General features: G+C 36.9%; 2 protein-coding genes across 7 annotated transcripts in view; one reads left to right on the top strand and one right to left on the bottom strand.

Annotated features, from left to right (window-relative positions):
• LOC145990125 (lysosomal proton-coupled steroid conjugate and bile acid symporter SLC46A3-like) overlaps nucleotides 1-9,779 on the top strand; it is a 31,370-nt gene extending 21,591 nt beyond the window's left edge. For 2 of the 4 annotated variants that reach the window (XM_083125786.1, XM_083125795.1), the window contains exons 3-7: nucleotides 4,859-4,960; nucleotides 6,206-6,343; nucleotides 6,656-6,739; nucleotides 7,530-7,686; nucleotides 9,519-9,779. In XM_083125786.1, coding sequence (XP_082981912.1) covers nucleotides 4,859-4,960; nucleotides 6,206-6,343; nucleotides 6,656-6,739; nucleotides 7,530-7,686; nucleotides 9,519-9,606 — 569 coding nt within the window. In that variant the 3' untranslated portion in view covers nucleotides 9,607-9,779. Of the gene's footprint in view, nucleotides 1-4,858; nucleotides 4,961-6,205; nucleotides 6,344-6,655; nucleotides 6,740-7,529; nucleotides 7,748-9,518 lie in introns of all 4 variants that reach the window. The other 2 variants (XR_014441932.1, XM_083125805.1) reach the window with 2 other exon arrangements.
• Nucleotides 9,780-14,989: 5,210 nt separating this feature from the next.
• The window catches only part of LOC145990094 (solute carrier family 22 member 3-like), a 93,426-nt gene continuing 88,539 nt past the window's right edge, over nucleotides 14,990-19,876 (bottom strand). For all 3 annotated transcript variants that reach the window (XM_083125763.1, XM_083125776.1, XM_083125768.1), the window contains exons 10-11: nucleotides 17,720-17,892; nucleotides 14,990-15,211 (exon numbers count right to left, since the gene is read on the bottom strand). In XM_083125763.1, the coding sequence (XP_082981889.1) occupies nucleotides 15,103-15,211; nucleotides 17,720-17,892 (282 nt within the window). In that variant the 3' untranslated portion in view covers nucleotides 14,990-15,102. The remainder of the gene's footprint in view (nucleotides 15,212-17,719; nucleotides 17,893-19,876) is intronic.

Raw genomic sequence — 19,876 nt, 5'->3', positions numbered from 1 at the left:
ATAGTGAAGATATTGTGTGTAGCTGTACAATCTCAATACAAAAACTTATTTTTTCTATCCTTGCAGCAAAGCGAAATAAATTGGTACAAGGGCAATGTTACATTTCTGTGAATAAAGACTAAATCTAAATCATTTGTCACATTGTAATTTGACCCTATTGACTTTATTGAACGATAGATAATAAACAAATTGAATCTTTTCTTTGTCGTTAGTAAGATCTGTGACAATAACGTAAAAGAGTTTCAACATTTTCATTGAATTTTCATTTAAAAAAAAAAAGCAGATTAATATTTCCATCTTAGCGTTCACTTTGGAAATAAAAATTTGGAATATTTCCTTACACTGTTTTTACACTCTGTTAATAAAATCGTGAAGAATGTTAATAAATTATGAAACAATAAATATTATCACTGATTTAATAATCAAAGTTACGAACATTAAAGCTTCACAAAGACAAAAAATAAAAAGCAGTTCATATGAAACAGTTTTATAAAATTTAATACAATTGTAGTTCATATTAACACAGCTAGGTAACAAAATGCTTTTTGTGTGAAAACATTTGTATTTCAAACATAAGTAATATATTCTTGGATAGTTTTACACACGAATATTTCATCGAAGTTACACATCACACCCTTGTTTGAGTTGGTGTTTTAAGTCCACTTTATGCACAGTATGGCTAATCGGGACTGGACCTACAGTTTAAAGTGGGATCCGAACCACTATATGCCTCCACCGGGTATCGAACCCGGGACCCCTTGACCACTGCGCCATCGGGGAGGCCCTCATCACACCCTTGTATTTGAATGCATAACATATCTTCCATTGGCCTCCGGTTAGCAAAAAGTAGCATAAAGCGGGGTAAAATAAGAATGTAAATGTATACATGAATCAACTTTGCCCCGTTGTATAGCTTTAATTCATTAAGCATATTTTGAAACTGAAAATTTGTGTAAATAATATGAATATTTTATCGAATGCTTGCATAAAATTTACACTAACAAACAAACTGCTTTGGTAGACACGGACGTAATATTTTAAACGTTGACTAATCTTGAAACAAATTAATTTGCAATCATAATGAATAATCTTAACGTCAACCAACATTTGTAATTCAGGGTAAATTATTTGATATTTCTAAAAAGAATTGTTGACAAGAGATAAAACATGACCAATGACCAAATTTAAGAGTATATTAGATGCCTATTCCGGACACATGAAATGTTTACATCATGAACTATTACTCTTATTTATTTATGATATTTTTTACTTGTTCATAGGGACCGGGTCCCGCGTTCGAATCCCGCTCGGGTTTTGTTGTCTGTGAATGTCCATTCATCAATTTCATCATTTCATCACTCATCCCCATCTTCGCAAACAGCCAAGAGGCACAAAACTCGAAGTAAAATAAACTAAATCAATCAATTACATGAAATTGCCCAAAACATTGCTCATTTTCAGCAAAATCTTGAAGAAATGTGAACGTTACTCTTACCTTTTTCATCATAATTGCCTTTGCAATTGAGCACACAACACTTATACACCATACCTCTTGCACATTTAAGCATATTTACGCGTCATATAAACTCTATTACAGTTCTTACATTTGCATTACAATTCCATATTCACTAAAAAGGTCCAACATTGATTCCGAAGAAGCAAATCAAACATGGCGGCTATCTTGCCTCCAGTTGATGGCGCTTAGTCACGTGCCCGGAGCAAGCCATGAGGCTTTCAGAGAGAAGGTAATCACTCAACGCTGAACCAAGTATGTAATACAATACTTATTCGACTTGTACGAAACTATTCCAGCAGTCCTCGTAGTTTTGGTCTTACATGACACTTACAAATATCATGCTACTAAGTCCGGCATCTTATTTCGCTTCCCGGGTAAGAAATGAACTTATCCATTGTGATTTGCACCATTGCACATTCCATCAGTTCACCTTAGTCGTCGCGATCACTCTAGAGAGTCCGAAAAGCGACGTAATAAATCTCTATCATGCTAACTTTATCACATTATTCAAGGGTTGAACTTAATTGGCTGTAGTCTCAGTAGTAGAGTAGTAAATAATGGATATGGAATTAATTGAATACGACGTTTGTATTTGGATACTAAAGTTAGTAGTTAGTTCTATGATGTTCTTTAAGAATTAACATACCTAGGAAAAGAAGGGGGAGGGTTTGAATAATAATCATTAGACTTCTAGGTTACTTAGTCATGGAAAAGTGTTTTGTTTTTCACGGTAAGTCTCGTGAACAGCTACTCAAGTTTATCAGTATCAACAAAGTTATATCATTTTTTCTATTACTGTCCTTGTGCTCTTTTCTTATCTACAGACATATTGGTGATGTGTTCAGAGGCGGACCTAGGACAGAGTTTCCGAGAAGGGGGGGGGGCGATTCGGTGGAGAGTAGAGGGATTGAAGTGGAAGAGATCTTACAATTCTTTTTAACCATTTTGATTACCATAGCTAATAACGAAGTTAAAGTGATCTTTTTAGATAACATAAAACAAATTTTGACATATTAATATTATTATGAAAAAATTCTTGAAGCTTTCCTGGCACCGAATATTGAAAAGGTTTTCTCGGGCAATCAGCCAGGTGATTTCCGGAAAGGCTTCCGAGCTTTCGAGAGCTAACGTCACTTCTTTCCCTGAAGATGAGAGTGACGTTAGCTCTCGAAAGCTCGGAAGCCTTTCCGGAAATCACCTGGCTGATTGCCCGAGAAAACCTATTTAATATTATTATGTCTCGCAAAAAGAAGCGTGCAAGTTGATTGATTGATTTGGTTTATTTTATTTCGCTATGCAACTTTGGCTAATCGCGAAGATGAGAATGGGTGATGATATGATGGAATTAATGAACGGACACTCACAAAGAATACCCATGCCCAGTCCTGGATTCGAACCATGGACCTTGGCATCGTAGCGCGCTATGCTAACCACTCCGCCACGGAGCCCGGTAAAACGTGCAACTGACACGGAAAAAAAAGCCTTTCATTTCCTGTTCTTGTGTTTTTGAAAACCTATTGGCTTCCTGTTACGCGAGATGTTTGCACCAGGCGAGATATTTGCAACAGTCAACACCGGCCTCCGCAAGGGTCATTTTACTAGCTCGTAAACAGTATAATTGTTTACGTCGATCAGTGCCCTCCATTGTTAGCGAGTTGAGAGGAGCACATGCCACACAGGAACATATTGTTACGTACCCAATGGAAACACCTCATGTAAACGGTTTGCCAAGGTCGAATAGAGATGGCAGCACAAGGTGTGCAAGATTCAAGATTAACACGAGATACGCGAATGGCAGTGTAAGTAAATAAGCGCAGAGTAATTTGGAAAGATGAATAACAATAGAATCCATTATAAGAGGATGAAGAAAAGATATAAAACAATAAATTAATGTAAATACTTAATAAATTAAATTGGTGCTCATATGTAAATACACCAAAGAAGTGAAAACACTGATACGAATTCGTGTCTTTTTAACAGATCTCGAATCTGTTAGCTTGATTTACCATTTCCCTTGAGAGAAAGTTTTGATTTATACCAGTGGCGGCGCGTTCCAGTCGCGAACCACATTACCTTTGGTTGCGCGTTTCAGTCAAAGTATACACTTTGTTATACTTATTTAGTGTTGGCGCGTTCCAGTCATTGCCTCAAGGGAGGAAAATATAAATAGGTGGCGTATCCAGATCCAGATTTCCCACAAAGAAGGAAGTCCAGAAAGAAGTATAGAAGGAAGCATATACTAAAGAAGATTATACAAATTAGAAAGAAGAAATAAATTTTAAGAGCATACAAATTGAATGTAAATAAGGACAAGAGCAATACGTATCTCATTATGTAAATACGTATATAAATCCATGTATCCTTCTTGAGATAATATAATCGTTTAAACGTCCCCATTGGAAGGCATCCTGTCTGGTTTCGTTTTGAAAAAAAAAGAACCATACCCTGAAGATATATATTAGCCGTGGTTTAATATTAAGATTTATGTACCTTTGCACAAATAGAGGTAGCAATATATTGTTGGAAACAGGAATGTAAAAGTGGCAAAAATTTGAACGAAAACTACAATAAGGTTCTCGTAGAGGGTGGGCGATCACCATCTGGGTTCGTTTCTGGCTGTGCTCGGTGTTCTGCTTACCAGCAACGCTTCTATAACGATTCATGGGCTTTGCCAGAAATTTTCCTAGGGGGGTTCGAATCGAAGATGTCGAGGACACCCCTCAAAAATATTGTGATACAGACCAATGGTAATGGCACACGCAGACGTTTGTCAAGGGGAGCTTCATTTTTAAAATTATTGCATTATCGGTATTTTAAATTGTTGTTACTACTACTACTACTACTACTACTACTACTAGTAGTAGTAGTAGTAGTAGTAATAGTAATAGCAGCAGTAGTAGTTTTAGTTTAGTTTACTTTAGCATCCAATAATTTTATTATATGAGTAATATACGCAGTACTTGTTACAACCAAGATTACATAATAGTTACTTCTAACATTAGTAGCAGTAGTAGTAGCACAGCAGCAGCAAACGCAGTAGTATAAGAAGCTTCGGAACGTGTGAAAGTTACAGATTAACAGAGTTTCAGTGTTGCAAATTATGAAAGTCTCGTACCAAGACCATTTTTAAACAATGACGCAAGATGAGGTGAAATAAAATGCTTCATTTATAAATTGTCATAATTTGAAAAAAGTAGATGTAAATTTCCAGGTGAGACCACCCCCCTGCCGACGCCCATGTAACGATGCTAACGACGGTTGTACACGCCTTAAAAACCAACCAGAAACTTAACTTTTTGAAAGTAATTTTGGACAAAACAGGAAGTTTTGTTTCTTTTACAGGACGTCAGGCTGTGCTCTATCTTTATACAAGATTCCGATTCAATTGGAATGAAGTGGATTATGGTATCTACGGAATGTTCCTGATGATGATGGAAGTTGTAGGTAAGCAATTTGTTTCCATTATGTAAGTATCGAGACGGGTTTGTAAAAACACAGATGATAAAGAGACAGACCTCTGTAAATTCGAAACGAGACCGGCTTAGTGTCTAAGACTTTGGTAAGATGAAAGATTTACCTCAAGCAAACTTTGCTACCTCCTCTACCTCATACATAATGTATGGTAAAGTTCTGCGTGATTGCATACACTGAATAATATGTTCAGGAAAAGATACCACTTTTCTATGACTCATAGCGTCGAAACGAGGCTTCAAATAAAAAAAGCTATTGAGATAAAATTATTTTCCATAATGACCTCTCTGCACTTTGAATGTTTTCTGTTCGGTGACACGTGTAGTATATATGTTGTTTATACTATCCTACATTTCTAAACCAAGATAGACAATTTCAACCAGTGGCGTGCACAAGGGGGGTTGGTGGGATCATAACCCTCCCCTTTGGCCCAGTATTCCTAAAAAAAAGAACATCAAATGAAGGAAAACATGGCAAAAGGAGGGCTGATTGCTACTAGAAAGTATACCTAACTCCTCCCTTTTAAAAATCCTGGGCACGCCACTGCTTACAACTCGAGGCGAGACCGAGATTCTGAAAAGTGTCGTCTCGATACCCTATCTAACATTCTGACAGTGCTCACAATTTGATGAAAAGATATATATTTTTCGGGGCCTTCAAGACAATGATAAATATACGTTAATAGTCCGTAAGAAAGTGTATAATTGATTATTTATTTATTCACGATAATGACTGCACAAAGCATAAAGGTAACTTTCAAATCAACCAAACATTCGGCTGTGTCGAGTTTTCGAATGCTTTCACAAATACCATGATTATTTTGACTTTTATGAACACTTCAAGCATATATTTTAATACGTAAAGTAATGCTATATTTTAGATAATTTTAAGGCCATTTTAGATCAGTGTTTGAGAATTTTTAGGCCACCAACTTCCGAGCCATTGTTGTGAACCATCTGGAATTATATTTGAGTTCTTCAATAAATATGAAACTACTTTCCTCGCATTGATGCAAAGAAAATTGATTTGAAAATCTTGACAAGTAGGCTACTGCACATCTAAAAACAATGATGTTTGTTCATTGTAATTATTCACTTTATAAATAGCTAATTTGGAGAGGTAGAAGAACAAGTCAAACAAGTAGAATACGGACATAATAATGTTGTATATTTAAGTGACCAGTAAATTGTTTAATGACACTTTCTTTGTATCTTTCAGGGACTTTCTTTGCCATGATAGTATTCAGTTACAAACTCAAACTACATGATGCAATTGTAGGAATCATGTCATGTGTTAGTCAGGTGCTGTCAAGTACATTCTATATCTTCACTTACACTTCTTGGTCGATGTACGTTGGTAAGTAATCATTAATTTCATTTACTTAAAATTTATCTAACAATGAGAAAATATGTATTTGAAATCAGCTATTTCGTCGGAAACATTTATATTCAACAGCTGACGCATAGACATTGGACACTAACTTATGTAAAGATGAAAAGCAATAAATTTGAAAAAATAATAAAAAAAAGCTTCTCACTATATTTCAATGCTTGTCCGAGTTATTCCTCCTCAACTTGAGTTAACGAAATCAATATTTGCCTTCTAAATTGCACGAATGCAATATTTTACACACATGTTTAACATGATTTCACTTCGTTCTATCTACAGCTCCTCTGGTGGAAATAGCCAATGGACAAGTCGTTGTCATACCCCGTGCTATAATTACGAAGTTGGTAGACCCCTTGGAACAAGGTATTTTTATATATATTAATTAAATCAAAAGATTGCTCATACCTTCTATTTATCTAATTAGTAAATATTATTTCCGGCAAATTTCATATTAAAAAAACATTTCGACTGGATCATCAGCCAATCATAATCAATTTATAAAGTGTATATTTGTCGACTCGTTAATCGGGTGCGGCGGTCTCACCACCGAAAGTTCTGGATTCGAGTCCCGTTCTGCGCATGAGTGTTCCTGAGTCATTTGTGCTTTTCCTAACAGAAAAGCGACTTTCAATTTTTAAAAATGGAAGTACAAATAACGTGTACATTAAATATATATAAAGTGAAACTGAGTCAGATTGTTGAGTTAGATTTAATCTTGGCATCAAAACTGTTTTTTTCTGTTTCATCAAACTATTATCAAAATATTTGAATATAAATTAATTGTGTACATATAGGGCAAAAGAACTAAGTAGATAGTTACATTTTAGTCAAGGCAAATATAAGTACTTGTAACCAATTTTTGCACATTATTGTATTAAATTTAACTATATTAATAAGTTTAACAGAAATCAATCTACTTTAATATATCCAAATTAAAATATGACCACGTTGCTTCATCTTATGACTCTAATGCAGACCTTGTTGATATTACTCATTCGAAAAGTTAAGAATGTACATTCTTTTCAGCTTAGTACATGTAATCAATCTATTTCCAATTAAGTTATGATTTGACATTTTCCTAAAGGACATTTCGCGATGTATGAGATATGTATTTGGTTCATATGGCCAACATAATCTTAATTTTCATTTCCAGGAAGGATCAATGCAATGTTTGGCTGCCTCGAGACAGTAATCCCCCTTATCTTCGAGCCCCTCTACAATGAAATTTATGCAAACACACTGACATCATTCTTGGGAGCATTCTTCTTAGTATCAGCCATACTTACGGCGCCTCCCATAGGAATTTTCTTGTAAGTGTCGTATGTCATACCTACTTGAAACAATATGGTAAACATTGTAACAGTAATGCAGGTACGTACATGTGGACCCGAGTCGCCATTAGAAAACGGGGTTTTTCTAAGTGGTTGATACAGAGTATTTTGAAAGGTGAAAATACTGACAGCCACATATTTCACAAAAAAAGCTCGACGCAAACCCATTATCATCACTGCCATTTCCGCCGGCTAATACCTATTTTCGATCTCGCCACCTTAGTTTCTGGGTTCGATTCCCCGCTGGATCATCGGCGTTCTTTCTGAATGTCATTCAGCAATTTCACTCTTGTATTTCAATGCAACACGGTGAAATTGCTGAGTTCAGCTAATAAAGATGGTATTGTGGTATTACAGTGTGAAGTCTACGGGTTTAGGAATCTAAGTACGTGGCAAGGAGGTATTCAGAATCACAGATTTATATATATGAATATGTGTCACACCTTTTACATACGAACTTTCGGTAAGGTAAAGTTCACCGTGCATATTATAGCACCATGGCATGAAGCCACATTTAGAGCATGTGGGGGTAGGGCGCCACATATTCTTGAGCGCGGTTATTTTGGAGCTTATGTGATCAGCACCACTCTCCACCACCGCGGGAGAAAAAAAAAAGTATTTTGTCCAAATTGTATGGTCTTTAAAGATCCGTCAATAGAAAAACAAACACATTTTAAAAAGAAACAAAACGTCGCTCGCATCTCTCATTAACCTGCACTGCCTTTTTCGTGCCTTCCTCTGTATAGGAGGGTATACATTAGGGGGAGGATATGCGGATCCCCTCACTCAAGACAAGTATATTTAGAAACAAATGGTTTTAACTTTATCACAATATAATAGTCACATTTGTGACATAAGTTTAAACAAGATTTCCAAATTTACTTGTTCATGAGACAGTTATCATTTTGTGCTTACAAATGCCACCTGTTCAATAGGTGTAGGCTATCAAAAAAATACTAAATCATACTTTTATTATTCAATGCTGTTTGGTAGAAAAGAGTAATATATTAATACATTAAATGTAAGAAATTCATAAGATACACGAAAATCTACGCAATTATGAAGCTTCTCGTTTCGTCATTTGCACATAAGTTCATACGGAGTTTACAGCCCGTTTCTAGAATTTCATTTTTAAATATTCCACAAAATTTAATTTAATAAAAGGGTTCCTTCTATATAATAATCGAAATTTGTTGAAGATTGACACAACGCTTAATTGGCCCTAGTGAAATGTGAAAATTCATTATAATCAACGGTCAAACTCAATCCTTGGGAAAATAGCTTTGTGAGGAAATGAATAATTTATTATGTAGTTTTTTTATATTATTTAAGTTTTTTCTTCTATTGTAATAATGTAATAATTATAATATGCATATATCACATCCCAAAACAGACTACACTTCCTTGAATATTACACACAAGTACGACGATTAGTCCTGTATCTATCCTGTGTTATTAATCTAGCAATTGACGACATATTCCTCCAAATCTTGAGAACTGCTATACACAGATACAGAATTTGAACTACAGTACATCCTGTGAAGACAACTGAACTAAAAGTTCATTTATCTTACAAAAATTTAAAACAATCTTCCAAATTAATGAAAGATCGCATTTAATAATAATATTGATTTTTATTTATTCTTTCATTTTGCATTCGTTGTATAAATTTCTCGGTTTATTCTCCATTCGCACGTAAATTGCGGTAAGCATTAAGTCTTGTGTGGGCACACCGTTCTTTCGCCTTTTATATAATGTGTACCTTAAATCTATAACTGCATGTGTTGATACTATTATCATTGTATCCACAGGTGGATCTACTGCAAGGACAAAGCACGCAACAAATCAGAAAATAGAGCCCAAGAAGAAAGGGCCTCGCTCCGATCACCAGATTCGTGATACTGTTGTAGTATACCATCAAACAACACCATTATATTACGTCATGGGGACGTGACTAGCAGGAACCATCAGGAAATAAGAAGTTCAGATATGCAAAGGAAAGTGAACAAAGTTCATTAAGTGAAACTTGAAGCAAGTCTAGATAAAACTATAACTAAACATCTGCGCACACAAACACAAATGTTGAAAATTAAAAATTCATGAATAAAAATAAATTTTATTTGGTGAAAAGAAACACGGCAGTGAATAGATTTTTCTTTAAAAATGTAACCTTCGTGATATACGAACAATTGAATATATTTTTTCCAATATCTTAGACCCAAACTGGTGCTTTGCAGATACATATCTGACAGATCTGACTAATCAGTGGAAGCATCTGCAGTTGCTTTTACGCTTTTGCCTTGAATATTTATTTGGTCTCAAAAATATTATTTCTTTCTCATCCTACAAGCAACACTTGGGACCAATTTTCTTCTCGTTTTCTGTTGCATTTGATATTTCAACTGTTTCTGATTTTTTCAACGCTGATTTCAAATCTGAAATCGATTTTCCTGCACACGCTATAGTTACCATGCAATTTGAAACTTTTACTTTTGCAGAGATGGACATTGTGATTTACACTGGATATAGGTTGTCAACGATGCTTAGATCTACCCTAAAAACAGGTTAAAACCTATCCTCTTCTCAGGGGCGGCGCCAGAAATTTTCGACCGGGTGGGCAGAGGCTCCTTATTGATAGATTTGGGTGGGCAATATAAATGTAAGACCATATATAGTATATATGTGTATGTAAGACGTATGTATCCCCCCCTCTCCCTTACACTCCCGATTTTCCTCTTACTTCTTTTCCCTTTCCTTTTCTTGTTTTCCTCTTTATTCTTTTCTAATCTATTCTCCCATCTTGTTCCATTTACTTTCACTTTGTCTCTGATGGACACAGTTATTTCAAGGAAGTGTTTACCCATGCGCAGCCATACCCCAGTCATACATTCTAAATCACATTCTTTCATGCATGTTAATACAGTGAAATAAATGTGAATTAGGTTTAAGTTTGTGTTGCAAATACAAGGCACATACTTGATTTTATGTATTCGGCGACAATGATAGAAAGTGCGATGGTAGACAATCGTGAAGTTTCTCGTAATTTAAATGCATGTTCCTGAGCATAGTATTTTCATCGTATGAGTTTTTGACTGAAAGAGTTTTCTTACTCCTTGGGGGTCACTTTTCTTAGCTTACAAGGTTTGTACACCTGAGAAATGTATTTGAATGTTTGTAGTAGCTGCGATTGGGTGCCAACATTTGAGGGGCAAGGACAATATACTTTTTCTTGGTAGAAAAGGCTTAGCATAAAAAGGCCATAGTGCGGGGGCAAAAAGTGGCAAAATTTGGCGAGGGAACTGCATCCCTCACTTCCCGGTCCTCCTAATCGCCGCCACTGAATGTTTGGATTAAAATTAACGTCTTACTAGTAATGATTTAAAACACTCACGGAAATCAAATTCTTTGTTCATTGTCCATGAAGTATTCCTAGGCTAATGAAAGGCTATTTTGACAGAATATCACTCAGAAACAAGTAAGATTGAAAAATCTGATCAGAATTGAAGAGATTATTAGTTAAGTTGCTATTCGTTTTCTGAACTGTCCTACTACTAATGCGGGAGAAGCAATACACGTATGGTTGGTTACATGAGCATATTTTTTGAGGTAACAAAATTATTTAGGACACAAGGAATTCATCGAAGTTGATCACCGTGCCAGTAATAATTCATCTATTTTTCATAATGACTTGGGTTGCATGGCGTGGCCATTTCGAACACACTAGAATGTCAACTTCTATCCTGTGCAACATACCCTGGAAACTTGATTTGGATTCTTTCAGGCAACAAGTCCCTGGCGCTTGGAACCACTGTCAAAGTAATAATTTATGAGGGTTTGTATTTTGAGTGTCAGCTTGTGTTTGTTTTCGCCCCTTCGTAACTTTAATCTAATCACCATTGAACCTTATCGTCGTCATTATCAAAATTAGCAGAAAAATGACTTTAAACAGCCAATGGGTCATATATGACCCATGGTGCCGATTACAACATTCACTTGCTTTTAGGACCTTCATACTTGTATGTGAGGTTGTAAACGCTGACAGATGTTGAGATAAGACATTAAAATGTCATGTGGAAGAAAACCCACCCCCCCTTTCTCTAATATGCAAATTAGCTAAAATGCAAATTGTACATATTGCGTCATATTTCAGCCTGTATGAGAACTAGGAACTTGAAACAAGTTTCACTTTGTTGCAAAAGGTCTACTCTTTAAAAACATTGCAAAAGTTTGCGCCCTTTTCCCAAAATAACGGGAGAAGAGGGGGCGAACGCCAGATTTTTTTTTCATTAAAATTTGGCAACTTCACCCCTCACAACACCGTTTTTCTCACTTGGGCTTTCTGAATTGTACACGGTCGCGTGCTCCGATGTTTTTGTTTTCAAACAAAAGTTATCCGAAGTAGATTGCTCAAATAATCTCAGAGATATAACGTTTTTCTGAAATAAGTGTAAAAATTTAAAAATCGCGCGCAAAGGCCGCGGCGAGAGAGGGATTACTTTCGAAAACCGGCTTGGCTGTGTAAAGGTTAAATATGACAAATCAACCACAACTTACTCTACCAAAAATGGAATTGAATTAGTTCATAGCTCTTAGAAAGTTAAGATGGTAGTTTCAATTGCACAGAGTTTCATTAGTGGATCAAGGCAGCTAATTCCGTGAACAATGGCGTTGTTTTCCGAAAGTCTCGAATATTTGTCTCAGGCAATCACCCTCTTAAAATTGGCGCATCTTCTGTGGTGAAAAAATGCCACGTTTTGTGCGAGTTCTTTCTGTATATTTTTCCCCAAAGGCATAACGCTGTCGCATTATAATGAAGAGGTCCTGTGTTCGACTCCCCCTCCTCTGGTGGAAGCACAATGCACATTGGTTCCACTTTAAAATGTAGGTTTAGTCCCGGTTAGCCTATCTGAGCATAAAAGTGGATTTAAAAACAAACTAATAAAATCGTCTGCTGGATACTTCGTGACATTTATTTTCTTTACTTCAGCTGCATCTACAGATTCTGTTGACATTTTCGGCTGATTCATATGGCAAAATTTATGTGTGGGACGAGGATATCTAAATAGGATAAGCCACTCATTAGCAATTGAATAATTCTGTAGCTTTTTCCATACATAACTGGTTTATTAAAATTTATTCACTGCAGCATTGTAGTGATTATTGTGATTCCTTCTTATTAGTAGAATGAATATAAAGTTGATATTTCGCATACCATATTGATATTTGAAGATAACAAGTATATATAAAAATTGTAATGATATAAAAAAAGGGACACTTCTGGAATTTGAATGCAGAGCTAATTAAAACTATATTATACTCTCTAGAATACTTAAACCCGAAGGTTTATGGCTGGCTTCAGCAACACAAGCCTTCCATCTGTCCCTATTCGGGGCAAGATCAATCCAATCTTTTCGATCCTTGCCGATTTCTTTTAGGTCCATCTCAACGTTATCCCTCCATCCTCGTCTTGGCCTTCCTACTGGTCTCTTACCATCAGATTTCCCAACAAGAATCCTGTAAACTATTTTTTCCTCTGCCATTCGTGTCACATGGCCTGCCCATCTAAGTCTTCTTGATTAAATTATTCTAATAATTATTATGAAAAAGTCAAAGTAATGTATTGTGTTGCTGGAGGAAGTAACGCTAAGATGATGATTTTATTTGTTTATTTAGAGATTATTTTAACCATGCCCAGGCCGGGATTTATATACGTATGGAGGCCCGGAGCTGCAGTCCTTAATTTCAACCTAAATTCTGATGTAATATTGATCATACCCTGCATAATTTTGAGCCTCCTAAGCCTACTAGCTGCTTTTCATCATGGAAGTATTAATTTGTTCACAGTTTTTGATTCAATAGCTCTAGTAATTACTTTCACTTTCTAATGACAAAATTGGCTTTTTATGGGTTGATAATATGTGAATATTTCTAGCATAGATAATATTCACAAGTAAAATATACGTGTTATGAACACCAGAATACACTTATTTATCGAATTATTCATATATCCCCAAGTATATGTACTTATTGAATTTGATTGGGTGGGCAATCGGGTGGGCACAGGAATTTTTGGGTGGGCGCTTGCCCACCCGTGCCCATCCCTGGCGCCGTCCCTGCCTCTTCTGTTTTCATATCGGATTATGGCTTTTTCAAAAAGACATATGAAAACAGCTGACTTATTAGTCTCCAGGCTGCATACACACACACACACACACACACACACACAAACACACACACACACACACACATATATTACTGCTTACCAAAGAGTGAGTTGTGGATTTCTTTTCTGAAGACAAATATTTAGCTTACTGCCATGATTAGTAGGTCTTCTCATTTGTGTTAATCTGAAAATGGTCAGCTCCCTGCTTGAACAGTAAAAAGGCTTCACGAAGTGTCCATGCTTGAGAGAAACACTGGACACAGAAGTGGCCATCCGTTTAACTCTGGAAGCAGGATTGCCAAACCTTGTGAATGAACTAATTTAATTGTCAGGCGAGACAGTATCATTACCCTCTGCTCCATATTAAGCTTGGCTTGGTGAAGCAGTTCGTGAAGACATTGAATACTAATGGTGATTATTTTCAACATATAGTTTCTGCTTTTCTTGCTTTGTCTTTCGAGAAAATCAAAGTAGGTGTGTTAACTGTCATGCATATTGTGGTGCAGCTACATGCTTTTGTGAATAAATGAAGAATATCTTTGCCAAGATTGTATTCAGGATGGTATACAACTTTAAAATGTTCAATTGCATTTTGAAAATTTAATATAAGGGTTGAAAATTAAATATGTTGAATTGCAAAAAAAAGCTAGAGCTTACAGAGAAAAGCTAACTTCAGATTTTAAATCAGCAAACACAAATGAGCTTAGAACAGGTGTTGGTAGCAATGCAACAAAGATTTTATTCCCCAGTGTAATATTTCTTAGGTGCTGTTTTTTCTCATACACTATTTGATTACTATTTTGATAGCAGTATTTAAGAGTGTTGAGTAACTTACCATTTTCATACCATAAGTGATGGGACGCGAGTATGCTATTCATTGGAAGATTTATAAATGCGAACTGACCGACTAAAACAACTTCGTCCCTTTGTAGTATTTGAATGCAACCACGCCCTACTCTCTATCGGTGATTAGGCTCGGTTATAGTCTCTAACCAGCGAAATATAAGTGGATATGTGACAATCCGTTGTGTTATTTGCAGGGAAAAGAGTTGAGTCTCACTTCTTTATTATAGAAACAACATATAATACAAAATACGTATGAACACATCTAATGGCATACTATTAACTGTTCCCTATTTTAATCATGAATCGCAGTACGAAGTGGCTGATACGTTTCGTTGTCCAGAATTTGTTTCGAAATCACAAAGGTCTTGATCGATAAACGCAAGCGCTCAGTCATGTTGAAATGTAGGGTTTTCCATTCCAATCTCGTCCCTTGCACCGTACGACCTCTCTGGGTTCCTGCTTGTTTCGAGACGAATGTTGTTGCCATGGGCTGACCTGGAAGCAGTGAACGAATTATGATTCCTGTTAACGAAGAGGTTCTAAACTATGCCTCGGATTTCTCATGTCAGCAAATAGCAATTATGTAATTTTTACAACGACACGTACTTGAGATGGCCGTGGGATTTATGGTTTTTGGACGACAAGATGTAAATAGGATTGGAGAGGCTGATTGTGTAGGAGGTCAAAGCTTACCAAATGTTTGTATGTACAGTCACCGGCAATAAAAATGCGACAAATACATCCTGAAATACTCGCTTCCCTGCAAGGCGTTACGTGTGTTGCCTAACTATACGGCAATAATTGTATGTTAATAGCAATTTTTTCAATGTCAACTTCTACCACCGCTGTATAGTTAGGCAACACATGTAATGCCTTGCAGGGAAGCGAGTATTTCAGGATGTAGGTGTCCAATTTTTATTGCCGGTGACTGTATACTCGGATTCAGTTAATAGTGTTGTCAATTAGCTTCTTTATACATCACTTTTGTCCAAGAAACATTAGGTCGACCGACATTGGGTAAAAATGCTGTATAAAGAAGCGAATTTTGACGCTGAGTGGAGCAAGTGTGTCAGAGAAAGCGCTCGACAAAGTGGATAGAGATCGAGAAGGAAGAGAGAGAGAGGGGGGGATGACAGAGAGAAACACAAAGAGAGAAAGAGAAGGGGGAGAGACGATGACTTAGAAAGAGTGGTGCGAGAGCGAGAGAGAGTGGAAAAGCGGAGAGAAACAGAGGGTAGAGAGCGGGAAGGAGAGAAAGAAAGAGTATGATAGGGAGAAAGAGAAAAAGAGGGAAATGGGGAAGAGAGTAAAGGGGATAAGAAGGAAGGGGGAGATTACAAAATAAAAGAAAACAGAGGAAAAGGGAGGAGAGAGTGAGAGACAAAGAGAAAGGGGAGTGGATGACAGAAAGAGAAAGAGGTGGAAATGTGTGAGGCAGCGAGAGAGAGAAAAGAGACAGGATGTCAAAGAGAAGGAGGGGGAGAGAGGGAGACAGCTGGAGAAGGAGAGAATAACAAATGGTAAGCGAGAAGAGGGAACGAAGAAGAGAGAAAAGGGGGGAGCGACCGAGAGAAAATGGGGTAGGGAGTGCAAAACCTTTGTGAAAAATATGATCATGATAGACAAATGCATACAAAGATCCACTGATAAGCAATGATCTCTAAGAATTATTTCTTCTTGAAATAATCAAGAATAATAGATTCACCAAAGTAACTACTCGTATATTTAACCTTTTTTTGTAAGAGCTATTGCTATACTGGTGTAGGCTGTATAATTCCTAGGGATAGGTCCGAATCTCTAATCAGAAAAGAATGGTAGCCTATTTGAAATTATAATTTCATCCATTCGTAACTTTCGTCAGCACCTTCCTTATTGTTACGGTTTAATTGACGTTACAGTTTCACGAGGAGAAACTAAATATTTCTGGCGTAAGGAAAAGAATATATGATAAAAAGAAAAGAGTAATAAAAATAAATCATCATACAATAAAACCAGAAATACTAAGAAAAAATATAAATGTAATGACAATTATACCAGAAACTAAGCGAAATTAATAATAAAACACAATACACATATAAGAAAGAAAGTAAATTATTAGAAGCGTCAATTAAAAAAGGTAATTAACTGTATTGAATTACAATATAAAAAGTAGAACCGCGATAGCAATTAGTGCAATTGCGTTTTTTACTTGCTACTGCATTGCAACTTATGAATTCTTGATAATATTCTCCAACTTCTCTCCTTTGCATATGTATGAGGGTGGCTGAAATTAAAACGGAACAGTGGATGTATTGGGTTATATTTGTGTGTGTGTGGCGACAACCTGCATAGAGGTAAAGGGGGAGGTAAAAAAAGAAAACACCTACTTTATAATGGATTCGCCCTAGATAGCACGTGATATGCGTAGGCGGTCGGGCAGCAGTATCGTCCGAGCAGTAATCAAGGCCAAACGGCCCGGGCTGTTGTCTTCTGAAGTGGTTTTGCTGCATGACAACGCGCGGCCACGTACGTCACCTGTTACAAAGAACACGTTGGCGACGTTTGGGTTGACAGCGTTGGAACACCCACCGTATAGCCCTCATCTATCGCCATGCGACTTCAATATCTTTGGTCCGTTGAAAAATACATTGAAGGGTCGGCATTTCCACTCGGACAATGAAGTCATGGACAATGTTCGCAACTGATTACGATTTCTGCCAAAGGAGTGAAACGAGCAGGGTATTCACCGCTTGGTGAACCAGTGGGACAAGTGGTTATGTAACTTTGGAGATTACGTTTGAGATAAACCTTGTTGATTTCATTTTGTGGCCTCTGTTCCGTTTTTATTTGATCCACCCTAATAGTATCGATAAATTCGATTTTCGTTAACAAGAAAATAATTGAAATAGTCTTTCTCGAGGACGCACACGATCATCGTGTTATACTATCAGAAAATCAGTCATTGCAAAGTACCCAAGCTTCAAAATAATTGTAATAATATTTCTTAAAATCCTAAGTACTTACTTTTCCAGACAAGGAACGAAGAAGAAGCCGTGATTATTGGAGATGCCCTCCACGTCATCCGCAGTTTCTGGTAACCTCTCATCGGCGGTCTCAGGCAGGAAGAGGGTTATTATTCCCCCTGCAACACTGAATGCTCCCAGAACGAGAAAAGGGTAGTAATAATTCGTCTCAGACTGCAAAGAGGTAAGAAAATGTACCATAGGACATGTAAGATAATAGGAAAAGCTTACAAAACTACATATTACATTCTACATAAAATGTACTAATACTAGTATTTGAAGCACAATAATCTAATTTATATTTTTTTGGTATAAATTCTACCAACTCGAAACATTTGACCGACTTCGATCAAATTTTATGAAATTCCCATTCCCATTCCCATTCCGATTCCCATTACTGTGCATAAAGTGGACTTAAAACAACAAATCAACCAACCAACCCATTAGAGACTGTACAGTTTAAAGTGGTATCCAAACCACTGTGTAACTACGGACCCACCCCCTCCCAACACACACACTGATGGTGACCACAAATTTCATTAATATATGGGATTAGTCTTTTTAAAATTATGTTAGGCAATGTGTTATTTGATGCTGTTATTGCACCTTAGTTATTACAACTAGTTTTATCACTTTAAAAAATCATAGGAAGAATATGTTACCAAGTTTCTTCGCCAATGTTATGATATACACATACTTTGAATATTTATAACACCGTTTCTTTATTTTGTAGCACCTACAGGGCGATCTTACCCAATTCCTTTATAACATTTGGAACATTATCTATCTCCCAAATGTCAACCAGTTATGAAGTAAGGAAGTTTTCTTCCTTTCAAACGTGATAAATACAAGGGTCGTTCAAGGTTGACCAAGACTTTCGTGCGTAAAATATTAATGAATCAATGTAGCGATGCATTACTTCGGCAGGACAGACCATGATTCCTTCCGAGTAACCATGATTCTTTGCGACGCATTTGGAGCATGCGCAGTAGCGTAAACAAAGATGGCGGCAAGTAGCGTATCTGTTGCTGGGGAACAGCGGTGTATAATGAAATTTCTCGTGAAGGAGAAGATGAAACCTGCTGAAATTTGGCGTACACTGCAAGCACAATATGGTGAACAAACACTGTCACGGGCAAGAGTGTACGAATGGTGTCAACAGTTCAGTTAAGGGCGGGAGTTGGCAGAAAATGAACCGCACGGACACGTTCGCCCAACTGCAGTCACTCTGGCGAATATCGCGAGTATTGAGCAAGTTATCCTTGAAGACAGGCAAGTAACAGTGCGTGACATAGTGCATACAGTCAATATCAGTGTTATACGCGGGGCCGTTCGGAAGAAAAGACCTGGAATGCTGTCGAAACATGTCATTCTTCTTCACGACAATGCCAGGCCAAACATGACCCATTTGACTCAAATAACACTGGCCAACTTGCACTGGGAGGTTTTACCACACAGTCCTTACAGTCCAGATTAGCCACCAGCGATTTCCACTTCTTTGGGGCTCTTAAACGACCCTTGTACAACCACTGACTGGCATTACATCGAACAGTTGTTAAACTGGAAGTATGCATACTGAGATTATCAAGAAATATGTAACAATATTTCATGTGTTTCTTTGTTTTTGAAAATGGAGTAAAATGTATGATTTTAATTAACATAAGGCTTTTCGTTTCGTTATTTGCATTGAACTTCCGCACAAGAAGCAGTTGAAGTGATTTAGAAGGGCCATAAATATAGAGTTCAAGTAAATATTCAAGCAATATATTTGTTCCACCTTTCATGTATAACGACACTTCTAGATCAATACTAACACAATTCAAAATGCAATAATGGATGAAAAAAAAATGTAGAGCCAGCAGTGGAACAGTAAAAGTTCGGAAATGAGTTTAATGCTAGTAAATGAATGATTTATTTTTAAATTAATAATAATAATAATAATAATAATAAGCCATGGTTCAACAGCCCGTGAGGGTCAGGGACTATCTACCGACTGTCGGCCTCACTCGCACCTGCCGAGGTGGGAGATCATCCAACCACTTACGGGGTGACGTGGTCAGCACGAACAACCCCAGCCATTGTTGTAGGTTTCGATGACCCGGCTACGCTACTCGTCCGTAGCTCCCCAGTTTCCTCACGATGGTGGGGCCACCGGTCC

Source organism: Lepisma saccharinum, chromosome 1 (assembly GCF_977018435.1).
Source record: "Lepisma saccharinum chromosome 1, izLepSacc3.1, whole genome shotgun sequence".
NCBI lineage: Eukaryota > Metazoa > Arthropoda > Insecta > Zygentoma > Lepismatidae > Lepisma > Lepisma saccharinum.
This window is presented reverse-complemented; position numbering and strand designations above follow the sequence as displayed.